Source organism: Cercospora beticola, chromosome 5 (genome assembly GCF_033473495.1).
Source record: "Cercospora beticola chromosome 5, complete sequence".
Lineage (NCBI taxonomy): Eukaryota > Fungi > Ascomycota > Dothideomycetes > Mycosphaerellales > Mycosphaerellaceae > Cercospora > Cercospora beticola.
The window spans coordinates 4,916,260-4,943,327 of NC_088939.1; the positions used below are offsets into that span (position 1 = coordinate 4,916,260).

The 27,068-nt window shown below is 53.3% G+C and overlaps 10 protein-coding genes across 10 annotated transcripts; 5 read left to right on the forward strand and 5 right to left on the reverse strand.

The window, feature by feature from the left end:
* Nucleotides 1-55: 55 nt before the first annotated feature.
* Nucleotides 56-4,081, reverse strand: RHO25_009042 (uncharacterized protein; the record flags this gene model as incomplete). Its single annotated transcript, XM_023604824.2, has 1 exon — nucleotides 56-4,081. One exon carries the CDS (start codon nucleotides 4,079-4,081, stop codon nucleotides 56-58), a length of 4,026 nt encoding a protein of 1,341 aa, XP_023460717.1.
* Nucleotides 4,082-4,443: 362 nt separating this feature from the next.
* RHO25_009043 (uncharacterized protein) lies at nucleotides 4,444-7,044 on the forward strand (the record flags this gene model as incomplete). The annotated part of the gene is made up of 1 exon (XM_023604825.2): nucleotides 4,444-7,044. One exon carries the CDS (start codon nucleotides 4,444-4,446, stop codon nucleotides 7,042-7,044), a length of 2,601 nt encoding a protein of 866 aa, XP_023460712.1.
* A 1,290-nt stretch (nucleotides 7,045-8,334) lies between these two features.
* On the reverse strand, nucleotides 8,335-8,832 carry RHO25_009044 (uncharacterized protein; the record flags this gene model as incomplete). The annotated part of the gene is made up of 1 exon (XM_023604826.1): nucleotides 8,335-8,832. The coding sequence occupies one exon, from the start codon at nucleotides 8,830-8,832 to the stop codon at nucleotides 8,335-8,337; it is 498 nt and encodes a 165-aa protein (XP_023460711.1).
* Nucleotides 8,833-10,044: 1,212 nt separating this feature from the next.
* RHO25_009045 (uncharacterized protein) lies at nucleotides 10,045-10,572 on the reverse strand (the record flags this gene model as incomplete). Its single annotated transcript, XM_023604827.1, has 1 exon — nucleotides 10,045-10,572. The coding sequence occupies one exon, from the start codon at nucleotides 10,570-10,572 to the stop codon at nucleotides 10,045-10,047; it is 528 nt and encodes a 175-aa protein (XP_023460714.1).
* A 1,870-nt stretch (nucleotides 10,573-12,442) lies between these two features.
* On the forward strand, nucleotides 12,443-13,267 carry RHO25_009046 (uncharacterized protein; the record flags this gene model as incomplete). The annotated part of the gene is made up of 1 exon (XM_023604828.1): nucleotides 12,443-13,267. The coding sequence occupies one exon, from the start codon at nucleotides 12,443-12,445 to the stop codon at nucleotides 13,265-13,267; it is 825 nt and encodes a 274-aa protein (XP_023460713.1).
* Nucleotides 13,268-13,703: 436 nt separating this feature from the next.
* Nucleotides 13,704-14,305, reverse strand: RHO25_009047 (uncharacterized protein; the record flags this gene model as incomplete). Its single annotated transcript, XM_065603138.1, has 2 exons — nucleotides 13,704-13,811; nucleotides 13,883-14,305. 2 exons carry the CDS (start codon nucleotides 14,303-14,305, stop codon nucleotides 13,704-13,706), a joined length of 531 nt encoding a protein of 176 aa, XP_065459210.1.
* A 1,047-nt stretch (nucleotides 14,306-15,352) lies between these two features.
* On the reverse strand, nucleotides 15,353-17,279 carry RHO25_009048 (uncharacterized protein; the record flags this gene model as incomplete). Its single annotated transcript, XM_023604829.2, has 6 exons — nucleotides 15,353-16,279; nucleotides 16,330-16,428; nucleotides 16,482-16,725; nucleotides 16,775-16,852; nucleotides 16,903-17,004; nucleotides 17,056-17,279. 6 exons carry the CDS (start codon nucleotides 17,277-17,279, stop codon nucleotides 15,353-15,355), a joined length of 1,674 nt encoding a protein of 557 aa, XP_023460720.1.
* A 1,585-nt stretch (nucleotides 17,280-18,864) lies between these two features.
* Nucleotides 18,865-20,735, forward strand: RHO25_009049 (uncharacterized protein; the record flags this gene model as incomplete). Its single annotated transcript, XM_023604830.2, has 2 exons — nucleotides 18,865-19,001; nucleotides 19,055-20,735. 2 exons carry the CDS (start codon nucleotides 18,865-18,867, stop codon nucleotides 20,733-20,735), a joined length of 1,818 nt encoding a protein of 605 aa, XP_023460719.1.
* Nucleotides 20,736-21,348: 613 nt separating this feature from the next.
* RHO25_009050 (uncharacterized protein) lies at nucleotides 21,349-22,295 on the forward strand (the record flags this gene model as incomplete). The annotated part of the gene is made up of 2 exons (XM_023604831.2): nucleotides 21,349-21,954; nucleotides 22,023-22,295. 2 exons carry the CDS (start codon nucleotides 21,349-21,351, stop codon nucleotides 22,293-22,295), a joined length of 879 nt encoding a protein of 292 aa, XP_023460454.2.
* Nucleotides 22,296-23,705: 1,410 nt separating this feature from the next.
* On the forward strand, nucleotides 23,706-26,199 carry FYU1 (putative UTP--glucose-1-phosphate uridylyltransferase; the record flags this gene model as incomplete). The annotated part of the gene is made up of 4 exons (XM_023604832.2): nucleotides 23,706-23,913; nucleotides 23,999-24,132; nucleotides 24,679-24,774; nucleotides 24,832-26,199. 4 exons carry the CDS (start codon nucleotides 23,706-23,708, stop codon nucleotides 26,197-26,199), a joined length of 1,806 nt encoding a protein of 601 aa, XP_023460455.2.
* Nucleotides 26,200-27,068: the final 869 nt, after the last annotated feature.

The window sequence follows — 27,068 nt, forward strand, 5'->3', positions numbered from 1 at the left end:
AGAACTTGCAGCCCACAAGAATGACATCTGTACATCCGTTGTTTGATGGCGTCCTTCACTCAAACTTGCCACCAAGTCCCTTCCCGAAGCCGCTGCTAGCGTTCCTCCGCAATTGGGCAATCTTAGCAGTGTTCTCTGCTCTTCGTCTAGCGCTTTGCTCGACAATGGCTTTCCTCTCAGCATCTCTCGCCTGATACGCCAGCGAGCTCTTTTTCGAACCTCCCATCTTGACACCAGTTGCACTACCTCCGCTGTCTTGACGAGAAAGACCAATGCTCGTGCTCACTCCGCGATCATTCGCTCCTTGAGCAGCACCATTCGTGGTAGCTCTGCGCAGTAGAGAAGGAGCCCTGAAGCCGCCGCCTTGCGAGCCAGAACCCCAAGCTGTACGCGAGCCTGCCGCAGAGTTCTCCGACGTGCTGCTAGCACGTTTGAGGCTCAGACGGTTCACGACAGAAGGCTTCGCCGCTGTTCGACGCTGCGAAGCTGGAAGACGAGGAGGTGGCATGGCAACGCGATCTGGAGCATATCCGCCATCGTTCTGGCGAGCCATCTCTTCTTGCACACCATCACTTTCTTCATCCTGCTCGGACCCGGCAGCATTGTCTGCGCCTTCCTTCTCGTGCTCTTGCTCAGAGTCAGAACTCAAGTCTACAGCGGTTGGTCCTGCAAGTGGCACATTCGGCTCTTCGAGGAGGAAGCTGACAGAATCTTGAATCTCTAAAAGGGACGCCGGCGCCCTGAACGCAGAAGCTTGAGTGCGGCGCTGCTTGGCAGGAGGTCTTTCTGAAGGCGCATCTTCCATGCGACGCTTGTTGCCGCTGACCTCTTGCAGAGGCACTTGCGAAGCGTCTGGCTGTTGAGAAGCTTGACTGTCCGATAAAGAGGCGGGTACCTGAGAATCATCCTCGACATCAGACAGGTCCAGGACATCATCGTCACGTTCATCGTCATCGGCAATGGCCTTCAAGAAAGCGTCCTTGCCTACGCTGTGTTTACCCTCCGCTAGACTTGCGATACTCTCGTCTTGCAAAAGCAATTTTCGCTTCCTCGCTTCCTCGCGTTGCTTCATTTGCCGCCGTCTTGCCGCAAGGTCGTCTTCATCCTCGTCAAGGTCGAACATGTTGGCTTGCTTCCTGCGTAGTGCTCCAGTCATCAGATCCTTGTACAATCGTTGATGCTCTGCTTCATCGGCGAGCCGTTGCTTTTCGGCGAAGTGTGCAGCGAGCTGGCGCTCATCGACATCGATCAGGCTCGAATCGATCATCTCGCGATCCTCCTCGGTCTCTGGAGCAACGAAGTCATCACCTCCCAGACCAGCATACTCGTCCTCGGATTCCTCGGCCTGCTCGTCCATCATCTGCTTGGCTTCGCGTTCAGCTTCTGCCAGCTCTTCGGCGCTCAAGGCCTCTTTGCGCTTGCGAGCCATTTCCTTGAAGGCGTCCTTTTTCGTGGCCTTTTGGGATGTTTCCACCCTGTCATCCTCATCCCCGCTATCCTGCACAGCATGACGTGGGCCGCGGACAAGTCGATTTCGCTTCGGGGCTGGGGCAGGCGACTCGCTCACGCGCAGCTCCACCGTGGACTGGGTCTCCTGGTCGGGTAGTGATTGCAAAGTGTCCTCCCGTGCAAGAGCAGGAGCCTGCCAGGTGGCAGGCAAACCAGGATCCTGTGATGGCACCCAGCCCGGGGTTTCACTCGCGACTACAGATCCCGCTTTGCGGCTGGTTTGAATAGGAGTCTCAGGAGCTTGAGTTTCCCATGCGAGGTTGACTTGTTGACTTTCAGGTAGTTGACTGCTGGGCACCCGATCCGGTTGGCTACCGTTGCCTTGAGTGAACTGAGGCTGGACAGCGAATGTTGGAGGTGGCCTCGTCGACGAGCCTGGTGGTACCAGATGATTTAGCACATCCATGGAGTCTTGCTGGATGTCTTGTGTTGGGGTCTGCATGGTTGCGTTGAACATCTGTGTAGGACTCATCAACGAACTCGCTTGATGTCCCGCATCGAAGTTGAAGGCTGCGAAGGGATCGCTGTCCTGTGTCTGAGTCGGTGTCTGTGCGATGGTCGGCGGAGGCTTCGAAATCTCAAGATCGCTCATGTCCTCGTCGTCCAGTACGACTCGGGATTTTCGAGGTTTTCTGCCGATCATGGGCGTCCGCGATTGATTCAGCTCGTCTTCATCGCTGGCTCGGTCGGGTAGGTCTTCGTTGACAGTCTTTGCCCCAGCCATTGCGCTGCCGGCAGTCTCTTCATCCATGCGCTCCTCTACGGACGCTTCATCCTCACCATCCTCTTCCTCTTCATCCTCGTCGTCTTCCTCTGCAGCGTCATCCACCATGTCGTTGCCATCTTTCTCGGCAGAGGGCGCCTCGTCTTCGCTGCCAGAGACATCAACATAGTCTTCGTCTTCGCTCTCATCCGCGCTGATGTCGGCTCCACCGTTGTTTTCCTTTGCAGCTGCCTTCTCAGCTTTGCGAAGCTCAACGGCATCAATCCTGGCCTTCTCGAGCAGGTTCTCGAACGCCTCTTGCTCCCGCTCGCGCTCCTCTGTCGTCTGGACTTCAATTCCCTTCGCTTTCAACTCCGCAATCCGTTCCTGCTGTTGTGCTCTGGCTTGTTCTTTAGCACGAAGACGCAATTGGGCTTCAAGTGCGGCAGGATTCATCCCTGGTCGGGCTTTGCCGTGCTTTCGTCGGCCTGTGTTGCTGTCATCCCCACCAAGATGTGCTAGATGCTTCAGTCGATGGATTGCTCTGGAATCTGTATTATGCTTCTGCATGGTTCCTTTGGCTCGGTCAAAGACGCTCAGATGCTTGGGCATATTCTGCACGATCTCGAGATCATCATCACTGCTGTCATCTGAAGGCGGCGCCATGGCTTTTTTGCCCAACCTTGCCAGTTTGAGGCCCCTCTTTGGCTCAGTCCCGAAGCTCGGCGTCTGGACAACTGTAGCTTCAAGCTCCACAGGCCTGGAATTACGCGCGGAGCTCATGACAGTGCCGATATCAGGTAGGTCCTCATCATCGTCGAGATCTGCGAGACTATTGAGGCTGTCCTCCCTGACTGGTTTCAATTTGCTCAATGCACCCTGTTCCACCAGCGCTCTCTGGCGATCCAGTGGTGTGGGCGGGCTTGAAGGTGGAGTGCTCGGCGGTTCTCTTGATGGTGCGTCAATAGCGTCACTGTTGGGTGCTGAAGACGCAGAACTGTCGCCAGCTTGATTTGCTTGTGCCTCAGTAGGTTGTCGGAAGTTGAATTTGGCGAAAAGGTCGCTGGTAGTGAACTTCTTCTTCGTCTTCATCTGATGCGCAAGCGCCTGCTGACGAGCAATGCGCTGAGTCTCGCGCTCCATTTCCAGCAAGGCTCTTTTACTCGCTTTACGAGTTGGTTTCGCGGCATCGGATAGGATACGTTCAATCTCAGGATTGACCGGTTCTTCTGCGCCCTCCACAATCTCGTCCGGAAGATCAGATGTCTTGCTTGCCGCCTCTGCTTCCTTCTCCAGCCTCTCGGCGCGCTTCTCAGCGACCAGCGCTGCTAATTTCGATTTCATCCCGGTCGGCCGGGTGGGGAGGTCATCATCGCTGTCATTCTGTGTCGTCTTTGCAGGGCTCACAAACAATGTGGACCGAGCCGCGCTTGCAGGAACAAATGGCGGTTGGCTGCGGAACCGAGAGTCCAGCTGAGGAGTGACAGTGTAAAGCTCGTCATCGGACTGTGGGTCATTCGAGGGTTGCTTGTGCTCAGGTGCTTTTACGCGACGTGGCTCTGGACTCCGGTATGGACTCTGGTCGCCTCCAAGCATACGTCTCGCAGATCTACCCATTGGTCTTCGAGGTTCGTCGTCTGAATCTTCGTTGACTTCTGGGTCTGCTACTTGTGGCTGATCGCGTGTCTCTGGGCTGTTCGACGCCGACTTGCCGTGTTCTTGGCTCGACGCGTTTCGTGAAAAGACATCGAAATCTGAGCTTCGGACTGGAGATGGAGTGGGAGAGCCGTCGTCTTCGAACACGTTTCTCGAGATAGCTGGCCGCTTCGCTACCAGCGCGTCTTCTAGTCCTCTCGGAGAGCTTGACATGATTGCTCGTAGGATCTGATGTCTCGTGTCGGCGATCCTCGTCTGTCAAAGAATCTGATCCAGAATGCTACGTATACAATGAATTCATGATCCAGTCGCGTGAAGTATAGCAAAGCAATGCGTCGTGGAGTGCGGGTAATGTGAAAGTGCAATGGGTGAAAGTGGTGAGGTGGAAAGCAAACGCGAGATTGGAGACGCGACGCGCCTTGATGATCGGCGGCTTGGCGCGGATGATGCAAGGATCGCGCGGGTTTCGGCTCGTGGCCGAACTTTCTTTGCGGAGACGGCGAGCAGCACTCCCGAAGCAGCAACATTTCCCACTCCGATCAAGTACATTGCAGACGATGACATTTGGCGGGTAGATGCAATGCAATCGTGGCACTCTGAAGAGGCCTCTTCGCGACATCATCAAGTCCATCGGACGCGCCGAGAACTCGACACAACGCACCCGCCTGCAATGCCAACATCCGACCCAATTCCCTCGCGGCTACACCAGCTTTAGGACTTCGGGAATAGACACTGTCGGCAGCAGATCTCGCTCCGGTCGCGATCACATACCTCGGAAAGCCGTCGGTGCGGCAGTGCGCAGCTATGCGGTGGCAGCAGAAAAGCAGCAGGAAGGAGAGTCTGCTGCTGTTGCGGAGGATGCTCTGATAGGGTGTCAGACGACATCTCAATCTGGTTACAATGCTCCTTCGACCGCAAAGTCGGCAGCCACTACTGAAACATATGCGCCAATCTGCGCAGAGGATACCGGCACGATAGAGCCTCGTTTGAGAGATGGCGCGGACTACTCTGCCAATTATTTCAAGCAACAGCTGTACAGGCATTATGGGGACATCGACAAGGCAGCCAGGCGCGTTTCGCGACACAAACAGCAAAGTCCTGATGCTTGGAAACGCGTGCTGCATATTTTGGACCAGGCCACGCCGACGAGAGAAGGTCACTACAAACGTGTCAGTGAGGTTGTGACGCTGCCAGAAGGCGTGGCTGCTGTCTTTCGCCCTAACAAGGAGATGGCGATTTTGGAAATCATGCAACGCACGGGATGTCATCTACAGATGCGCTCGAGCTATTCTGTTGAGGGCCGATCGGGTGCGTTCACTGGTCTTGTTTTGCAGGGAAACGTGTCTCAGAACTCGTCCGCTCTCAACTTCCTGCCCAGGTACATTGAAGTCTCATTTATTGATACTGCCGAGACAAGATCTCGGTTGAAGAGGGAGGAACTCCGTCGACAGATCGAACCTGACAACGCAGGCGAGCTTGAGCGTGACCACCCGTTCGGCACTGGCGAGCACGAGCCTGACGGTGCAGCCAATGCCACCCATGCTGATAATGGGCTGATTCGTTCAGTGTGGTCTACGGCCCGTGAGAAGAGGGACCTGAAACTACGACATTTACCCCGTACTCAACCAAAGCTGGAGACGGTACCCGACTTCACTGCCTATGTTATTGATCTGACTTCAATCGAGCACAAAGTTCTCTACGACCCGGATCATGGTGGCTCAACTCGTCTGGACACCGCTATTGTTGTCGCGGAACTCATATCGCTATTCACCAATCCGGTCACCTCAAAGCTCTCTGGAGACCTGTCTACGAGTCATGCTTTCCGGTACTTAGCAAAACACGAGAGGCTTGATGCAATCCGCCGAATATCCAAGGCACTGAATGAGGCAGGTCGCATTCTTGGCCAACGCAGTTTTGATGCGCTGCTTTCTGCGGCTTCACTCAATGCAGATTGGTGCAACTTTGAGCTCGTCCTGAGGACAATGCGCCGCCATCGCATACCTGGTCCCATGATTTGGGCTCGATTTCACTCTCTGGTTTTCGAGCATGTACCTCATGAGGCAGACACCGTTATTTCGCTTATGCGAAAGAAAGGTCTGCTCGACGACAATGTTGCACTGCTTACTATCATCAGAAGCCGGATACGCAAAGAGCTCACAGCGTACCTACGCGATAAGGGTGTAGCAGACGGCTTCCTAGAAATGTACGATGAGAAGGTTGCACGTGACTTTGGACGCCCTGACTATAACTGGCTGACAGTCGACGCCCTTAATGGGATGCTTCACGTTCTGCTATCGCTCGGCAAGACAAATGAAGCGGCCACGCTGATGGAACAGTTCCGAAAGAGAGGGACTGAGCCGCCGAACACAGCGACCCTCAATACCTTTCTGAGTCCGACACTGGTCAATACTGACGCGGGTTCGGCCATAGCTACGTTGAAGATGTTTAACGTCGGCAGACCTGGAGCCCTTGTCCCGGATGAAATCACTTATCAGTCACTTTTTATGATAGCTTGGCACAGGAAGTACTACAACATGCTGAGAGTGATATGGCGATACGCATGCGTAGCGGCACAGGCGTCGCAAGATCTGCGTCACAGACTTCTCACGAGCCTGCTAAGTTATTCGCCGACCGAGGCAGAAGATATCAATCGGTCCAGGTTGTTCAAGGCTTGGGCTGGCAAGTTCGTCGTGGGTATCTCACGAGACTTGGTCCCCGGTTCCTACGTGCCATACGACACCTCGCCAACGCGGCCACTGAGTGACGATGAAAGGAGTCTTGTCGACTTGAGCTTACAACCTCGGCTCGAGAAAAACACGGCGGACTCCCTCAAGAGGCGACGAGGGATGAAGGGCCTGATGAAAAAGGATTTGCAAGAAGTCGGACAGTGCAAGCCACTGTTGCCGCTCACGATAGTCCTCGAAAGAGCTTGGCAGAAGGACGTACGATGGCAAAAAGCAGGCCTCGGCCATCTCGATAAAGATCTAGCAAAGGATCCTGGGCGAGCGATGTTCGAGGAGATGCTCTTACGCGGGATCAGGGTTCCCATGAGACCTGGCGACTGCACTGCTTTACGAAAGTGGGAGATTCCGTGGCTGTTGCAGCGGGAACTTCAAGCAGCTTCTCGTTGGGCGGAAGCCAAAGCTCAGCAAGACAGTCAAGTGAGTAATGAGTAATCGTGTAGCATTTATTGATCAGCATAGCCAAGATGTACAGCCGAGAAACGTGACATCAAGTCAAAAAAAAAAAAAAAAAAGTCCGGCTCTGTCAAAAGGGTCGGCTCGACGCTGCCTCCCACGCCCAACGATTTCGATTACTCCAAAGTGTCCATGCAAGTGCAAAACATATGTCAACCTGGAAACGAACGAAAATTACCTCAGCGTTCTTGCCGCCGCCACTATTGTCGGGTTAGCTTCTGCAGATCACTTGTGGGCTTGGTTTGGTGGAAGCCAACTTACTGATTCGAACATGGGTTTTCACAGTTTGCAGAATTGGATTGACCACAATGTAACGTGCTTACCACTGCACTACGGCGGCTTGTTGATGATAGGCAGCAATGTTCCTCCTTTATGACTGTTTGACGGGTAAGTGCATTAGGTGACTGCGAATGGCCGAGTGAGCGGTGAGATCATAGAGGGGGGGTGGAAGAGAGCGGGAACACAAGAACGATGCATCAACATGTTCAATACGTGGAATTCCGTCAGCTTTCCGTGCTGTATATTAATCAGTTCAGCTACAGTACTAGCGATGTCGACAAGAATGGGGAGTATTTAGGCTGCTAGATTGTGTTGAATCGAGAGATGATCATAGCAGCACAGAAGGATATATTCGAGCCGATGTCGCGTGCACCTCTCACCAAAACTTGCGCAATTGGTTTAGAATTGTACAGAACAGATACTTGCATGGCTTTTTGAATCGCGCCGAATAAAAATGTATGGACATGATGTCTGACTGAACATGACTCGTGCGCGGGTTGGAGCTGCCAAGAAAGGAAGCCAGGCCAGCATCGCGACTTCACCTCCACTCTCAACATCGCCGCTCGCATACTGCAAGGTCTATTGCTATAGTTCAAGACTCTTTGACACTGTACAAATCAGCGACATGAAGGCTTTTGCACTTGGAAAGAAAATAGAGAAGACCAAAATCTGCTTCTGCAAGGTGTGTATTTCGAGCCGCTCGAATGCTCGCTCTGTGGAAGGTTGCGATATGACAGCGCCTCGCTTTAATATATGTCCGCAGAGAAAGCAAGCTTGATCTCCTCGCTGGGCTTCTCCACGCTCCGCACCATTCCCAACGATCCCATGACTCTGCGCGCAGCTCTGAATGAGCAGCTGACCACATTCGCTCCTAGTGACCACTGCATCTCGCGATTAGCTGGAGACGATCATGCTTCATACAGAATTCTCTTACCTGAGCACGCCAAATTGACTCTCCTGACGATTCCACCGAACGTCTCCAGCATACATTCAATCATTCAGACCCTCGTTGACCCAGGTTATCCGAGTCGCTAGACCTCCCGCCGGGTTGCAGCCATTCTTCCTACGCGCGATGTTAAACATCACCCTGACGTGCGCCACATCCGGCAGACCAAGCTGATCCTTCATCCATATAAATGCTTGTCCGACACGAGCCGCAAGGCTAGCTTGTGATAGCACTCCATTGCCATGTGCGGCGGCTATCTTGGCGACGATGCCGAACTGGGTGTCTGGATCCTTTGACAGCAATTGGAGCAGTCTGTCATTCTTCACCGAGTCGACCGTGCCGATGATAACCCCGTCTGGCTCGCACAGCTCGAAGTCGGTGTCTGCTGGAATGTGGTGGACCAAGAATTGTCCCGTGGCTTGGTCGATGGTACCGTAAGCTGGCACGTTGCGGCCCTGCCAAACGATGTTCTGCAAGATGCCATTGTTGCCGGCATCGGTGGTAGGTGGGAAGAGGGCCATGTTTGTTGGGTTGGTGGCCATTTTGACTGGATGTGTGTATAGTGAGAATATGGTAGTATAAGCGGCTCGAGCGGGTTCCAAGTAGGTACAAATTCGTCGAAGGTGTACAGTGTAGGGTGTGAAGGGCGATCGAAGTCGGTAAGTCAGAAGGTGTGTTGAAAAGTGGAAGAGAGCTGTTAGAGAGGCTGACAGAGAGGGTATTTGAGGTACCGGCGCACATCAGCAGACAAACATGTTTGCAGTGAATAAAGCAGACAATCAGAAGGTTGTGGTGAAGGAGAGAGCTTCTTTGCATGTGGCTTGCCATGTGCTACTCTCTGCTTGAATGCAAAGCTTACGCCCAACTTTCGGAGTAAATTCGAATTTCACACGAAGAGAAGGACGTGTGATCAGCAATGACGAAAAGCACCCGAAGACATACTGGCAAGTCAAAATACTGCTACGAAGGGCCTCTGCCAGCGAAGCTTCACGGCCGCAGAACTTGAGGACTATTGTGGCCTTCGCGATGCAAACAGTTGCCGAAGACCCTCCATCCCGCTGCTACCTCCCTGTGAGCTCTGTGATGCGAAAGAAGTGGTTTCAGTAGGTCATTTGCCATTTCCGGGCCCTCCAGGTCAAGGCCTCAGTGCCCTCCAGAAGGCTTCGCCACCTTGATGCTACGGGCGCATACAGCATTACAGAACGATTATGGCGCTGGCTTTCGATCAGTTGAGCACGATAGGGCAGAAGACACGACGAAAACAAAATGAGTCGCAAGGAAGTGAAAAGCAATCAAGTGTGTTTGCGAAGAACGAGAAACTCCAAGCGCAAAAGGGGTATATCCACCGAACGCCTCGCTGATGCCATATCAGAACAGAAATGACGAAGTGTACACCGCCCTCGAACCAGTGGTACACTGTTCCTCAAATGCCTCCGCCGGCCATCGATGTCCTTCGGCGGATGGTCTTGTATGTTTGGTGCCAATGGCGGCGTGAGAACAGGAGAGTATGTACGGGAGATCCATGAAATGCTTCTAGGCTCAAAGGTCAGTCCATCATTTCGAAAAGATGTATGGCTCGACTGACTTGAAGGGGCCTATTGGAACCCTTCCATGGGCGATGAGAACCAGAGCAGTGTCTTAGACTGGCTATGATGTACTGGGAACAGGTTAGTATGTGTTTCAAGGTATGCATGAGAGTATGTACTAACACTCATATGGACCAGGAGCCAAGCCCGGAAGAGACTCGAGTCTCTTCACTGCTCAGTGCCCTCGGTCTCGTCAATATCAGCACTCTCCACTAGTCCAAGCAGAAGATCTGCAGCATTCGCGATCTCAACATCCTGTGCCTTCTCCACAGCGTGGTTGCGCGATGCGGCGCGACCATTGGCGAGGGCGGTAGGGTTGAACACCTGCTCACGGAAATTGTGAACCTCCTCCTGAGATTCGCCATAGCCGTACCCCTTAGCTGCCCACCTAAAAGCCTTTGTGACTCGAGCATCGAGCCCTTTCGTCGCGAGGACCTCGAAACCGTCGTTCGCACCGGCCTTGTGAAGCTCCACCAGCATCTGGAGAATGACCTTGGTGTCGTATTTGGCCATGAGCTGCATGAGCCGACCGTGGACAATCTCCTGGACGTCTCCGCAGAGAATTTCGCCATCGAGCATGCCTGTCTCGAACGTTTCATCCACCGGCACGGTGTGTTGAGTGTTGGACACCACAATCACGTTGGCATTGCCGGCAGCTGGCTGGGCTGAAGCACTTGGTGTCGCTGTGGGTGCCATTTTCTACAAGAGGGATCGTTGCTGTGTATAGAGATCTGATTGAGCGTTTATTTCGATGAAAAGGGGGGCCTTGTTGTGCTTCGTGACCCTGCACAAGTTGCCGTTGCTTCCGGTGGTGAGGTCGAGAAGTGGAAGAACGAAGAGGAAGGGCGAGGTGGTGTTCGATGTAGAAGAGCGAAGAGGTGGTCGAAGCTGTTGAATGTTTGAGCAAGCGCTTGTTGGTTGACGTTTGTGTATGGAGCAAAGTGTTGGGAAGTCCGAAGGCCTTTTCAGCGCGGGACGCAGGCGCTTGACCGTCGCGGTGCTACGAAAGTGAAAATGCGGGTCCCAGAGGTAGGTGAATGAGCACGCACACGGATTGTGGTGGTGCATGAGAAAGGGTTCCAGCACGGCCCTGCACAGTCAGAAGCCGTGATAGAGCCATCCACGAGCTTACAGCCTAACAGGGTCAATGGCAAGGTACAGCATCGCCACTATTATTACATGTGAAGCAATGCTAATTCAGCATCCAGGAGCAGGGCCATATGACGCTCCGTTAGAAGCTGTCGCGGGTTCTCTTACCGTAATGGCAGCTCGATCAGCATTGTTCTCGCCATATGCTCAAGCATCTGAATGCTCGTCTGGGTCGTTCACCGTCCACAGCATCGACGGCCTGTTCCCCAATCACCTGTCTGGCTGGTGAGTGCTCCAGTTCTAGGACCACTGCCTTGAGTTGAACATCATGGATGAGATGCACACTTGCAAGCGTAGCGCTCCACGCAACATGAATGAGAATTCCGGAGGCTCGCCCTCACTCTCAGCCATCCTTAAACTTCACCACCCGACCGCTGAGCTCGAGCAAAGCCTGCGTCGCCTCCATCCTTCGTTCTTCCCCCTTGATGGCAATCCAGTCCTTGCAGGGCCTGAGACCATTGGCCTCCTGAATCGCCATCAAAACAACACGCAGTGCATTTTCCGCCATTCCTCGTTTCTTCGATACATTGAGGAGCGACCTCGTGAAACGAATTCCCATAACTGATCTCTGGAGAACTGTACCAAAACGATGCGAGAGGTGAAGTTCGTTGAGGGCTTGGACAATGTCGTCGAGGCTCATTTTGGCCGCCAGCTAGAGGAGTGCATCGTCCACGATATCTCTGTGGTCGCCGCAGAGTATTTCCTCATCCGTCTTCTCTGTCTCGAAGAAGCTCATGTCGATCTGACCAGCATGGTATTATTGCCGAGACAGCGCTGGAGCGGGAAGATGATGTCTCGGTGAAGGCATTCTGATCGACGCGCGCGCAACGAAAGCAGTTGACGACGCGGCGGAATTGATGATTTTGACGATAGAAAGTCAGCAATGAGCCGAGCTGATATTGACCAGCTCTCTCGATACAGGAGCGCAGTCTGGCGTGCAGACCTTAGAACGCTAGCGCTTTGATTATCGTCTGGCCATTGTCGTGCTCTCTGCGGCCATCCCGTGGTTGCAAATCTGGCAGGCTATGGCTTCGCTCTCAGGCTGTCCAATATGGATGCACTTCAACGCGCCCCAAGAGCAAACGAGCTTGAATGCCGTCAACCTACTTCTGGCAACATCGACGACAGCAAACTGACGACTTGAACGATATCCATTGTAAGTGCCCTCCCAGAGTAACAAACTCGGGACTGCAGCCAAGACGCAAATCGCGGGAGGGATCGGCAGCCAGGGTGAACAGTAGCATTGTTCACTCTTGATCGAGTCCCGTGATCTGCCTCGATAATCACCGCTGTATGGACAGTCACTCTTTGATACGCGCGCGTCACTGGCGCAAGACATACCGGCACACTCCATACATGAGGCACTCCTTTACATCCTCATCCTCCACAACAATACAGCACAGAAAAAGCCGACGCCATGGCGACCTACATCTCGAAACGAACCGAGTCACGGACTGCGGCCATGGCGACCTATATCTCGAAACGAGCCGAGTCACAGACGCAGTCCGTGTTCTTCAAGCTCAGCGCTGAATTGCGCAATGAAGTGTACTACTACGCATTCAGCATGCAGGACCCCGAAGCTACAGAGATCTATCTCTGCCCAAAAGACGCTCGAGTCGGCACGAAGGACAGCTTCGCAACCAAACATGAGGGTATCAACCTCGCGCTGCTCGCAACATGCCGTCGGATCTATCATGAGGCCGTCGGAGTCTGCTACGGTATCAACCCGATCGGCATCGATCGTAACATGATGGACCAGCTATATATTCAGTTCAGTGGCGCACGACTTGAAAACATTTGGACATTGCGTATGCACGTTGCAACCTCCTGGGCTCTGCCGGGTGTGAGCAGTACGATCTCGAGAAATATGCCCGGTGTCGAAACGTTGGATCTGGTCTTTGACAGTGGCACTGAGGCCGATTTCTTTCGGGAATTGTGTCGTCCGCATGTCGTCCACTCGATTTTCGTGACGGCCGTCAACACGGTCTCTAGGGCCATCAGCAAACTCACAGCAGTCTCAAAGATCACACTGACGGTTGGCCATATGACTGACTTGTACCCTGAACCGCACCAAGCAGATCGCACCGCAGTGCCCCGCATGCAACGAGATTCGATGGAAACGTCAGGCCTCCTCCGGGCTCTGGAAGAGGAGCTCAATGCTTTGCTCCCAAAAAACAAAGCTAAGGCTAAGGCAGCTAAGGCAGAGGAGAGCGAAGTCATTGAGTCTGAGGACAAAGACTGAAAGGGAGGCATACTACACGCAAAGAAGCACAATGGGTTTGTCCCAGCTTTCTTGTGGCGTCTGACAAGATCTCCAAAAGCTTCGATCATTCGACGATGAAATGGGCGGCAGCAACGATTAGGTCCAAGCCCGGAAGTGATGGGACTTCAGAGGCATCGTGCGAAGAATGTAGCAAAGTCCTCTTAACGCAACAGTGTCGCATGCGCTTGGCAGCAAAATTCTGAGCGGCTCCGTTACTCTTGCGACGGTATAGCATGCTTCGTTGGATTTGACAGCTGGAGCAATAAGAAGCTGCCGCAAACGTGTTACAGTGGATAATCATACGTAGCACAACCAAAAGCAATCTCAATCGAGACACCATATTCTGTAATACGAGCTCTCGTGATCCATTAGCTGTCTCTTACAAGATCGAACTTACAGCAGTCATCCCATACCTCTAAACGAGAGGGCCCCTCACATATCCCAAAATCTTCGTGATCTCACACTGCTCATTGAAAGAATGAATCTCTCTCACATCAACTCTCGGCAACGCAATGCGGTCCGTCTATCAATCAATCAATTCAGCATCTCACACACCAACCCAAAACATAACAACGACGGCCGCGGTCAACTCACCTGCACAAAATCCACCGTCACAGTCCCATTCTGATTAACAGTAAATGTCGCGCCATTATCCGGTCCACCAGGAACATCCGCATCCAAAATCGTTCCCAAAGCCACGAGTTCCGCTCGAACAGTGTCCGCTGTGAAACCGACGTTGACAGGAAGAGGGACGGCGAAGAAAGTTTGGAGTTCGGTGGGGAGGACGATGAATGTGCGGCTTGCGAGGGGGGCGAGAGGGATTTTGGCGGCGTCGGCGAAGGAGTGGGAGATGATGGTGCGGAGTTCTTGTTTGATGCCTTCGATTTTGCGGGCGGAGGTGCACGGGGCTGCTGCTGCTGCTGCGACTGCTTCTGGGGCGGAGATGGGTGAGGCGAGCAGTGTTGGGGTGAAGAGGGTGGTGAGGAGGAGGGAGATTGTGGGTGTTGAGAAGAGCATTTTGGATTTGATCGATGGGGTGGATATGTGGTTCCCAGGATGCTCCTTTGGAATGCTATGGACTTCTGCGACGGAGGAGATAGCAGGACGTTCGAGGGAGGAGCGAGAGGGAATACTTCCAAAAGCACAAAACCCATCCTACTAATATAACGTGTAGTTCTGTCCGTTTCGCGAATTAGTCGGGAATACCCCCCATCGCAGTGCGATCGTCCCACCACACTGGTGCAGCCGCAAGCCGCCTATAGCCACAACCATCATAGGTATTTAACCAGTCCCGAGCTGTGTAACTCGAAGTATTCGGATTGGTGTCCGTCGCCGGCAGAACGGAAGCTTGGACGACTAGAAACAATTACAGCAGTGATCAACGACAGCCGCGACAAAACTTGATAGTAGCGGCAGTTATTTGGCGCGAATGCGAATTTGGTTTAGAAAATAAGCTTGTTTGTTCCAAATTCTGGGGTAGCCGAGGGATGATCTCTGGGAATTGACGCGACGCCGCGTGAGAAAGGGTTCGATGGCAGGAACAGCCTCGTGCGTCAATGGAAGTACAAAAGGACTTTGAAAAGCCACATTTGAGTTGAGAGAGATGGTCGTTCATGTGTGGCGTTCACGGATTTTGCGCCCATACACACCTCATCATTGGCAATGGTTGAAGGAGCACACTCCGGACAAATCCGCAGTTCGATCAGATGCATCTTTCGAAAGTCCAGATGGTTTTGAAGGATTGAGGCCCTGCGAGGAAAACGATGCAAGGGGCAAAACCAGATCGAAGCTTGGAGTAGCCACCACCTGCGATGTGTATGCGGACAAGCGGAAAGGACAGGATCGAATGTCGCACGCCCCAGCATAATTTGCTATATGTTTCGTCGGTGAACCTAGCTATCGATCAATTCTCAAGAAGCATCGCATTGTCAGACCATGGTCATTGCCCCATCGACCTTCCCAACGATTACACAGCCAAGTTGAACCAGCAACGAAGAACGCCTTGACGCCGTCCGCCATTTCCATTGTGTTTCCTTAGTTGAGGTGAGTCTCTGGATCGTGGTCCTACAGCCAGTAGCCTTCTGGAGCGCGAGCGAGAGGTGGAGAGGCTGGTGGAGTTTCGAGCGATTCTTCAGTCGGGCTTTGCGTAACTGGAGGAAGAGGCCCATCGTCTGAAGCGATAGTTTCGGACGTAGTAGAGGGTCCTTCATTGGTAGTAGAAGTGTCGGTAGATGAGGTTGTTGGTTCTGGTGCGAATGTCACGCCTGGAGAGGTCGCTTCGTCTGCGCTCGTCGGGGTCGAGGTCGACTCTTGATCAGTATCGGTGGCTGACTCTGTAGTTGTAGAATCGATTGACACAGGGGTAGAAGTATCAGTGGATGTTGTGGTCTCTGCTGGCGAGGAAGGAGAGCTCGGCGTGGGAGTGAGAGAACCAGAGACAGCCTCGATTCCCACTGCGCCAGCAATACAGGTGCCATTCTGCATAGCTTCAGCGGCATCACCGTCACCACTGCTGCTCCCAGACCAGACTCCACGAGATCCAAAGGCAAGAAGACGATTTGGCTCGTTTCCACCAAAGCATGCAGCGAAGACGTAGTTTGACTGAGCTCCAGTTGCGACGAGGGTAGCGTCACATGGAGCAAAGGTCGGAGCAGTCCAAGGATCGTCGAGAGGCAGGCCATTCGGAACAAGGTACACGAAAGGTACTGCCCAAGTCTGCTGCTCAACTGCAATTTTGGTCTGGGTGCCCGAGAGGATCAAGTTGAGAAGATTGTTGAATCCGAAAGAAGCTGCGCCATTCCTGCCGGGCACGAGTGCGATGACATCTGTTCCGTTATCGTTGCTGGCAGCCTCGATGTTCCTTCCGTAGAGCCTCTGTCCGTTTATATTCATGAAGATTCGGAAGCGGCCAGTTGGGAGAGGATATGCAGTAGTGACTGTGGTGACATCTGTCGTCGTAACAGTGCTAGTGAATGGGACGGTGTCCGGAATCTGCGAGCAAAATGAGTCTGGTTGCGACATTGAAGGGTCAACGTACATACCGTGGTCGAGGTCGCAATATCAGAACTGACAACGGAGGTGGCCGTGAACGTAGTAGTTGTCGTCGTCCTTGTGGTGCGCAAAGTTGCAGTTCTCGATTCCTGTAGATGTCAGAAAAATGTGCAGCTTTGGGGAGAGGGTCCAAGCTTCGTACAGTAACAGATACCACACCACTGAACGCGGTCACTGTCAGTGTGGCCGTGATAGTGGCGATTGAACTTGTGGGACGAAGGCATCGGCAAGCGTCGATGATTCCATCGTCGCCATACTTCCTACGCAGGACTGGAAGACAAGCGCTCGCTTGTCTGCGGAAGATACCCACGGTATTATCAGGAGGCGTGGACGTGGGAAACGGCGTAGGTCTTGCTGAGTTCGGGCACGTATATTGGAAGCTCGTGCTACAAGTTGTGAGTGAGAGCTCTGCTTCTCAAGCCGACGACGGTTTACCTGAGAACGCCAGTGGTGACCACTCCAGCAAGGCTGCTCGTGGTTCCGCTTGTCACTCTGACGGTGCTGGTGTAGGTGCTGGGCATGTCAGAACGCAGATGACAACTCAAATTCAATGGAGTGCGTACGTTGTCGTCACTGTTGTCGTCGACCTGCTCGAAACGCGTGTGACGGTCGAGGAGAAAGAGGTGCCAACGGTCGTGGTTCTCGTCGTGGTGCTTGGCACTTGTCTAGATCATCGTGAGCTCCGGGAGCATCGTATCGATCGATGGGCAACTGACACTGTCTCGTACACGATGGCAGTGGATGTCAAGCTCCTGCAAACGCTGGTGATCGCTGCCCTACCGCCACCAGAGATGCAGACAGATAGAGCAGAAGCTGGCACATCCGTGGAGCAAGATGGGGCATCGGTCGTGGACGCCTGTCTCGCGTCCAGAGATGGCTGAGGGAATGCTGAAGCGAGCGAGATCAAGACGAGGAGCAAGAGATTGTAAACTCCCGCCATGATTGGTAGTTGTTGTTGCCAATGGAGAGTCTGCTGTGATGGAAGTGCGCAAAACAGTGGGTCGAATCTCCTTGGAATATATACGATCTGATCAATGCCAGCGGCTTCAGGGCGGCCGTCATGAGTGCGAAACTCCGTCCGACTCCTTCATCGTACTCGCGGTTTGCGCGACTGGTCACATAGTGCCTGTGCAATATTGGCTTGAACGAGGCCAAGATGTTGGTGAACTGCCATCGGTCGAATCAGTGATCTTGAAGTTTCGTTTCAGCGACTAAGCTGGCCACCATGATGGATGAGGATGTCTCTCCGCCATCACCAGCTCCACTGCATGAGTATTCGGCTCTCAATGAGACCTGTACCGAGTATCACCAGCAGCGCTCAGCTGATAGACCAGGTGATCTGTCGGTTCTTCTCTTTGTCTGGCCTGCAGCAGACAGGTGTTGAATGTCGTTCCGCAAAGCCATTCGTCACACGAAGATCAGATCCGACAAGCTGGTGCAACATTGTACATCCAGGTACCGAGGATAACAAAGAGCGAGATCATAGGCGCGACTAGTAGGGTTAGCATGATGCCTTTCAGGCAAGCCTCGTTGCATGTTTTGTCCGGACACATCCGGTGACATCCAGGTACCAGTGAAGCATTGCAGGTAACACTTTGCAAATGAGCTCACCAAGAGATAGCCACATTTGCGGCCCCTACTGAAGCAGTAGCATGCTTCACCAACACTGATCAATTGGTCAAGTTGCATGCCTTCTAGAGGAACTCGTGCGTTACAGACTGGTGTTCGTGTCTCTCACGGCTCCGTTCATGGACGCGGAGGGCGCGCCATTGACATGAGGGAAACTCACAAGCAGCCTTCTGATGATAATGTCGATGCCATTGGGGACGGATGATGTCCGATTGCACATACTCGACCTTGCTTGCGAAATCGATGTGCCGAGATACTTTTCCAGGAGTTATTTGTCGTGATTGAACGCTCTTTCGCTTATGACGACCGAGTCAAGGGACGTTACCGTCATGCTGAAGCTGCTATGGCCCGGCCGAGCGGCGCTGAACTAGGCAGGTCGCCAACAGCATCTTACGACTCTACGCCACGGGGCGGGTTGTGCAAGTCGGAGAAGGCGAGCACCACAGGTCGCTTGGCTTGGTGGACCAACGGGATATTATGTGGCACGCAGAAGCGGACAATGTAGTTTCGAATGTGTAGGAGAGAGCGATGTTCAAGGAGCAAGGAAGACCGAAGTTGGCCGAGATTGTTTGTTGTGCCAAGGCCGAACGAAGCATTGACTTCGCGTCCAGGTCACCGCACCGCGCCGTCCTTCTCAACTCACGACCTGCTCATGCATAGTCTCAGCATTATGCGTAAGTTGTACTCAGCACATGTCGTCTTGATCGGGTGCTGCGGCTTCAATATGGGTTGTCGTTTCTGCCGTCTGTTCGAGCAGGAGCTGAGCAGCGACAAGGATCTCCGATCAACGCGACATCCATCTCCGTGACTGCCGCCAGTCGGTGTACGCAGCTTCGCAGCTTTCTCTCTAACGATGGACCACAACATGATGTTGAATTTCACCTCTCAACTTCAAAATGTCGTGGATATGGCCCCGTCTGATCCTGTATCTGATCAGCGTTAGCGCTACTGCAACAGCACAGGCAGATATTGGCGGGCTTTCTGGCAGCCATACTGACATACCCAGGTGGTGCGGCAAGCCATATGAAGCTGGGTATTGCAAAGACGAATCGCGGCAGCACATGCATGGGGCTGACTACGCTGCAGCTCGCCCAACTTCGAGCCTGGAGGCAGACTTGAGCCTCCTGCACCTGCACCGAGCCCTTTGCTGCATGTACAAGTCCAACCTCATCACAGCATCTATGACAGTAGCGAGAAGAACGCACAAGTCATTGTCGATGCTGAAATATCTCGTATACATGGTCAGCCGCTTCCCGATGGCATGGTTGTTACCGCAGCCCCAAGGAACAAAATAAACGCTTCTTTCGAGTTTGAGATTCGGAATCACGAGACGCAACACCTGCTGGCAGCTGGTGAAGTACCAGTCGGGTCTCGGGGAATCCTTGTTGAAGTTGATCTTGCGAAGCTCGAGCCTCGACTGACGCCCCATCCCATCCATCTTTCTGCCACAGTCAGACACAGTGCAAGCATTGCAACATACAGAGCCGACGCCGACTTCTACTTCTTGCCAGCGAAGAATAATGGAAGTACAGTCAAGATCGACAACCTCAACGGCGGACTCATCGTGGCCAATAATGCCACAGACTACAAATTCACACCATTCTTGCCTTTTGGTTTCTACACAAGCTGTGGTGGGTATCTCAACTACTCCCTCACGAACGTCACGGTTTACCAGAATCTCGGTTTCAATGCCATCAACCCAGTATGTGCTTTCACTGATGGAGATCTTGGGTTTCTCTGCGACTGGCTTGACTCCACCAACCTCTGGTACCAGTATGATATGCGACACTCTTATCGCAATCTGAGCTCTGTAGCCGAGCAGATACCTTTAGTGAAAGATCGCTCCAACCTCCTCACGTGGTACACGGCCGATGAGCCCGATGGCTGGCAGTATGCTTTGAACTCCACAAAGCTCACATACGACCTCTTGAAGCGAGAAGATCCATATCATCCGACAGCCTTAGCCTTGAATTGCGATAACTACTACTTCGAGCCCTACACTGCCGGCGCGGACTTCATAATGGAGGACGCCTACCCAGTCAGCATCGACCCATCTTTCAGTCGGAAGTTCAACACCACCTGCAACGAGACCTATGGCGACTGCGGTTGCGATAACTGCATCGGCTCGCTTCGAGACATCAGCACGCGTTTGGACACCTACAGCGCGTACGAGGAATGGCTCGAACGTCCCGACAAGCCCCTCTGGAGCGTACTGCAAGCATTCTCAGGTGAATTCTACTGGACCCGTGATCCTACACCTCTCGAAACATGGGTCATGATGATTCTCAGCTTGAACCACAACGCAAAAGTCATGATGAGCTGGCTCTTCCCAACTTCAGACATTTTGCACGAAGCACACGGCCACATGGCGAAATTGTTCACCAAATCTCCCATCAGCGACTTTTTGCTAGGAAGCAACCCCATCTCCATCATCGACGGCTCTCAAAGCTCCCCATTCTCCCATTCTCACACACATGGACACGATATCCACCAGCGTCACGTCGACCTGACAGGGAAGACGGATATCGACATCGCAGCATGGAATTTCGGTGGCCAGCTGATGATAATGCTCGCAAACGTCGCAGAAGCTTCGCATAACGAAACAGTCGTGATCCCATTACCTGAGAGTGTCAGTAAAATCGTCAATCAGCCTTGGGGGAATCTGTCGTATAGTCTGCAGAGTGATCGGGAATTGGTGGCAATGAATGTGCAAGGTTTGTCGACGAGTATCGTGATACTGGATACGGAGATTCGGTTTGCTTCTTAGAAAGCACTGTCGAGGTGCTTACGCAGGCGGTGAACTATTGTATATGTTCAGCATTTGCTTCGTTTGACACTCACATAAATATATCTACTCCATCATGCAACTCGATATCCCAGTCTTCTATGGCAATCCGTGCAAGGATCAGTGGAGTTAGTTCGTTTAGTCAATAGCCGTCCCGGGAGTTTTGCGCTTGGCACCGGAAAAGAAGTCGCAAACCTTCCACGACTCTCTTTGCTGGAGATGGCAAGTGTGATTCCGACCACTTGACCAAACTAAGGTACTGTCGAAGCTCGTGTAACACAATCTGTACGAAAATTTCCAATTATTGCAAGACTTCAGAAACCACTTCCTCGTCTCGCTTCAAGCAAAGCGGGCAAGAAGCCTGAGGCGAAATCCAATAGTGGATCTCACTCCATCATTCTCCGATTCTTCCCCTCAACACACCAGGTAAGCTGACACGAGTCGTCACCTCGCTCTTTGACGACAGCTCGTACCTTGCATGAGCTTTCCACCACACCAAGTCAACGGAACGAAGCACAAAGACGCCCACCTTCATACGCCAAGAAGCGATTCAGTGAGCACGATCTTTCAGGCGAATCATCAAGTCAAGCACAAGATGGCCTCAGCCGAACATACAAACGCCTCTCAAGACAAGATCGAAATTCAAGGCCTCCAATTGCCATCTCCCATCCTCACACCAGATGTCTGGGGGAATCAAAAAGAGCAACCCGCGACATTAAATGTAAAATTGCTCTTACATTCCACTTTTCAAAGTGCATCGGAGAAAGACAAATTGGACGATAGCACGATTCATTACGGGAATTTGGCCAAAGCAATTCGATCAAACTCTACATCTTCACACACAGTAGAAGATGTACTGTCAGGGACGGAGCAAGCAATTCATCAGCTAGCATTGAAAGGCGAGGGGAAGTTCGTTGTGAAGGAGAGTGTGGTAGAAGTACATTTGCCAAAGGGGAGTATGCTGGGAAGTGGGGCTGTGGTTTCGAGGAGGACAACGTGGAATCAGAACGGAGAGAAGCAGCAAGTCCAGGAAGGATTCGAGGCGAGAGATGTAGGGATCCCAACCTTGATCGGGGTGAACGCGTACGAGCGGGGTCTGAAGCAGCCACTCGTCGTCACTTTTGGGTTAGAGTGGCGGACAGAAGATCAACAGAGTCAGCAGAAGGAGGGTTTGTTTGCGCTGGAGAAGGAGGTCGTCAATGTAAGTCTGACTAGGTCTTTGGCAGAACTGAAGTCATTGCGTGGTCCGGCTGGCTGACAATTCAACAGATCGTGCAGGAAACCGCGTACGAGACGTTGGAGACGCTGGTCGAATATGTGTACGCTCAGCTTCTGCGGAAACAGCCGCAGGCTCTATCGCCAGGTTCAAGATTCCGGCTGCGGATCGAGAAGCCGAGGGCAATTGCTTTTGCGGATGCCCCGATCATTGAGATTGTGAGAACTGTGCCTACTGAACAGGCGGCGCAGAGTAGCGTATCCTCGCATGATGCACTTTCTGTGACTCTGGCGGGATTGAGCGTTGTGAAGCCATACTCAGGTTGAGGCTTGGAGGCAGACGGCAGGGCTGTGAAGTGGACGTAGGGCTGCGAAAATTGAAGGATCCTTGAAGCAGATTCCTCATTGCTCAAAGGGACGATGTTCCTTGTGCAATGAGACAACGCATTTTTTCAAAGTAACGCGGAGCGTGCTCCGTCGAGGCCCGCTGCTAGTCGTAGTGACCCACCAAACCATTCTGTCTGTGCTCAAGCCTCGATGCAGTAGGGGCGGTGGAGATGCTGTCATCCGTTGCCGCATTTGATATATGCGGTGGATACAAGGCTTGCTTTCGAGCTTGTTGTTGTCGAGACGATATCGATGAGGCTGATGCTTGCGGAGACTCCACCGCCCGGATTGGGATTGAAGATATATTAAGCAAAAGTTTTCCCTGTGCGCGGTTGAGTTGGGCATGCAGGTACGTGTCAAAAATGTGAAGATGGTGAGGTTGGACGCGCGTGCTTGCCGAGCCTGGCGATAGTACGTCGTTCATATCATGGTGCCCACGAGTCTGATGGGTGCATGCAGGAGCGTGTGTGCAGCAGTATGGCTCGCGAGCACGATCCGCTGGGTGCGCGATCCATTTGTAGGCCGGGAAGATTACTGTATATGCAAAATGTGCCAGCGGCGCACACCGCCGACACGTCCAACATGGTCGTCGTCCTTACAATGGTGCACGTGGAAACGTTAGAACCTTGGTGGCGTCGACTGGGCAGCCGGCCGGACCTGCAGGTCAGTTGAGGATCGACGCGGCCGTCTGCTCCCGCCGAGAAATTTGAGGAGGAAGGATGTGCCGTGAGATGCCGATTTTCAGAACAACACCAGCAGCAGAAGGCGTGGGAGATTGGTTGGGGACCGCTCTCGGCGTCTTGTCTTAGCAGACTCTGGGGTGCATCTGGAGGGGTGAAAATTCTGTAGCATCGCGATGAGGCTCTCGCCGTCGAAGGCGGAGAGCGTGGAGTGGCGAGGCGTGCCGAAAGTCAATTGAGACATTTCGGCCAGGCATGATGCTGTCGCGATGAGAAAGCGACAAGAGTCGGTGTGAGGACACAGTGCACGCTCTTCGCCGCCATGTTGTTCATCAGGCATGGGCTCCGATTCGCAACGAGCGATCGTCGCGCATATACTGCTCGGGTGGGTTGGCAGCTGGCCGTGATAGGCACGAGATTGTCACCATCGCTTGATCGTGCCATTGTGCTTTGTGCTGGTCGGTTTCTCGGCAGTACTCGCGGCGAAGGCAGAGTGGCGAGGACCAAGACAGCTGGACGCGTCTATTTGCAGCTGTGCGTCGGGAAGAGAGGTGTGTAGCGGCTGCAGCATGACATTGATGGGGAACAGCTCTGCCTGCGAGTTACCGTGACGGGCGGTCTTTGAGGCAATCTCGCCGTATCGTTGAGGACAGAGCGTTCCTAGCGGCCAATGACTGCGAACCCTGCAGAGTCGAGGCAGGTGCAGGTGCAGCGATGGTGGGGCAGCAGCTTCCTGGTGCTCTGGGCAACGATAAATAATCCCAAGACTACCACCGCTCCTCGCCCTCGCCCTGCTCTCTTCCATCCTCCTTCTCTCTTGCCTGTCCCTCTTACTTCGACTTCGACAAGTGAGGGAATTCTGACCTCATCACTGCGGGGTGAGTTCTTGCCCAGAGCTGCCTGTTTCAACGCGGCCAAACTTTTTGCTCGCCTAACATTGACACTGACCGCTTCGCCCAACAGACATCCACCACTCTTTCATCAACACACAAACCGCAGACATGGCCTCCGTCATCAAGGACGCACTGCCATCGCGCCTGAAGCCAGGCAATGGCGAGGCCGAGGGCCGTCACCACGGCAAGTCTCAATCCCACGTGGTAAGTTCTTCTCTGTTTTGTTACTGCGTACACGGCGGCGGCGGCGGTGGCGAGAGCAGGTTGGCAGCAGCATCACTTCTGCGTGAGCTGGAATGCCAGCGCCGGCATAGGATTCCACCTGGCAAAATAGTCTGGTGCCAAACTTGCTTCTGGCGGTGAGCATCAGACAGCAGGAGCGGCGACAATGGAGAGCTTGACGGCGTGGCAAGCATTCGGCAACGCAAAGGCTCTCTCAACACAGTTCACTCTAAGCGACACATCATTGGAACGTCGATGGTGAATCGGGCCAGGAAAGCCACTCTCTGTGGACCCACGACTGCGCAAGCTGGAGCAGCTTTCGACACTGCTTCACTTGCACCAGCACAAGCCCACCTCCGACTACGTTCACTTCAACCTCTTCATTGGACTCGGCACCCGTGCCTGGCCTAAGATGTCACTGCATCGATTTCGACACCATCTTCCGTAGAACAGACGATACCGCACTACAAGATGGCGAGCACGCTTGCAAAAGAGATATATGAGAAGCTGACAATGGGTTTCGATCAGGCTTTCGAGAACACCTCCACATCCGTTGCTGCATCCCAGATGCGCAATGCCCTCAACAACTTGGCAGACGGTGTCACCGACCCAAAGGAGAAGAAGGTCAGTACAACCCAAGCGTACAAAACAGTTGAGGAGACGGGACTGACAAACGCAAAGCGATTCGAGACCGAGATGGACAACTTCTTCGCTCTCTTCCGCCGCTACTTGAACGACAAGGCCAAGGGCAACGAGATCGACTGGAACCGCATTGCTCCACCAAAGCCAGAGCAGGTCGTTGACTACAACAGCTTGGGCAACTCCGAATCTGTCGAGTTCCTGAACAAGCTTGCCGTCCTCAAGCTCAATGGTGGTCTCGGTACCTCCATGGGCTGTGTTGGTCCCAAGTCTGTCATCGAGGTCCGTGAGGGCATGTCCTTCCTCGACCTGTCTGTCCGCCAGATCGAATACCTCAACCGCACATACGACGTCAACGTCCCATTCGTGCTGATGAACTCCTTCAACACCGATTCCGACACCGCTTCCATCATCAAGAAGTACGAGGGCCACAACATCGACATCATGACCTTCAATCAATCGCGATACCCACGTATCCTCAAGGACTCGCTCCTCCCTGCCCCCAAGTCCGCCGGTTCGAAGATCGCCGACTGGTACCCACCAGGACACGGTGACGTTTTCGAATCGCTCTATAACTCCGGCATCCTCGACAAGCTCCTCGAGCGCGGTGTCGAGATCCTTTTCTTGTCCAACGCAGACAACCTCGGCGCCGTCGTCGATCTGAACATCCTGCAGCACATGGTGGAGTCAAAAGCAGAGTACATTATGGAGTTGACGGACAAGACCAAGGCCGATGTCAAGGGTGGTACCATCATTGACTACGAGGGCCAGGCTCGTTTGCTCGAAATTGCTCAAGTGCCAAAGCAATACGTCAACGAGTTCAAGAGCATCAAGAAGTTCAAGTACTTCAACACCAACAACATCTGGATGAACCTGCGTGCCGTCAAGCGCGTGGTGGAGAACAATGAGCTCGCCATGGAGATCATCCCCAACGGCAAGAGCATTCCAGCGGACAACAAGGGCGAGGCGGATGTTAGCATCATCCAGCTCGAGACCGCTGTTGGTGCTGCCATCAAGCACTTCCACAACGCTCACGGTGTCAACGTGCCGCGTCGCCGCTTCTTGCCAGTCAAGACATGCTCCGATTTGATGCTCGTCAAGTCCGATCTCTACACGCTGAAGCACGGTCAGCTGGTGATGGATCCTAACAGATTCGGTCCCGCACCACTCATCAAGCTTGGTGGCGACTTCAAGAAGGTCTCCAACTTCCAGTCCCGCATCCCGTCGATCCCCAAGATTCTCGAGCTCGACCACCTTACCATCACTGGTGCCGTCAACCTCGGCCGCGGTGTGGTGCTCAAGGGTACCGTCATCATTGTGGCCACCGAGGGCAGCACCATCGACATTCCACCTGGATCGGTGCTCGAGAACGTGGTCGTGCAGGGTAGCTTGAGGCTGCTGGAGCACTAGACTGGTTCTTCGCCTCAATAGCGCGATGTCAGTTGCATGGTGCTGGTTGATTGTACTGGCGTCACGGAACATGGGATCTCGGGACTTCAATCAAAGACATAGATGCGGCATGAGTGTGTGTGATTAGAGCGTCAGAAAAGGTCAGTCAGTAGATCTGACGACCAGCAAGCGGTTTTTTGCATGAGATACTACTACCGGAGGCTTACTCCCAGCTACGACAATGGAATGAAGATGTTAATATGGTTCGACATTGGTTCTCTCTTCCGCGTATTCTCTTTCTCTTCACCCATTGCCTGACGTTGGTTCTGCCGATTGCATATGCTCTTGCGTTGGAGACTGATGTGCGATGACGTAGGCCACAAAAGCTGCACATGCCACTGTACTTGTATGTACTTACACACAGCCACATCTGTAGGTCAATCATTGGAGACGAAGAAAAGTGCGTCTTGCAGCAAATTGTCTTTCACACCCAGGTTATGGTCGCTGACGAGATGCGGCCATTCGGCTTCATAGTCGTGGCTGCCTCTTCTCCAACCTCCAACCCTAACCCTCTTGCACGCCCTCCGCATAATTCTCCTTCCACTTCCTTTTCCTGCATTATGGTTCATCACCACGCATCAAGATACCACCACGACGTCGCTCTCGTGATCATGGCAGAAGCATCAGAAGACAGAGTGCTACGCTGTCGTGGAGAATCATGCCTAGAGGCTCGAGAAGCCTGCGCATTTCGCCAAGTTCGAGCGGGAGTTTGACGCCGTTTTCTCTGCGCAGCGACGAAGAACCTCTACACGATTGCAAGCACTACGGAGTGCCCGGCAATTGACGCGTGACATCGTAAGTGGGTGGCACTCAGAGCCTTGCGCTGAACA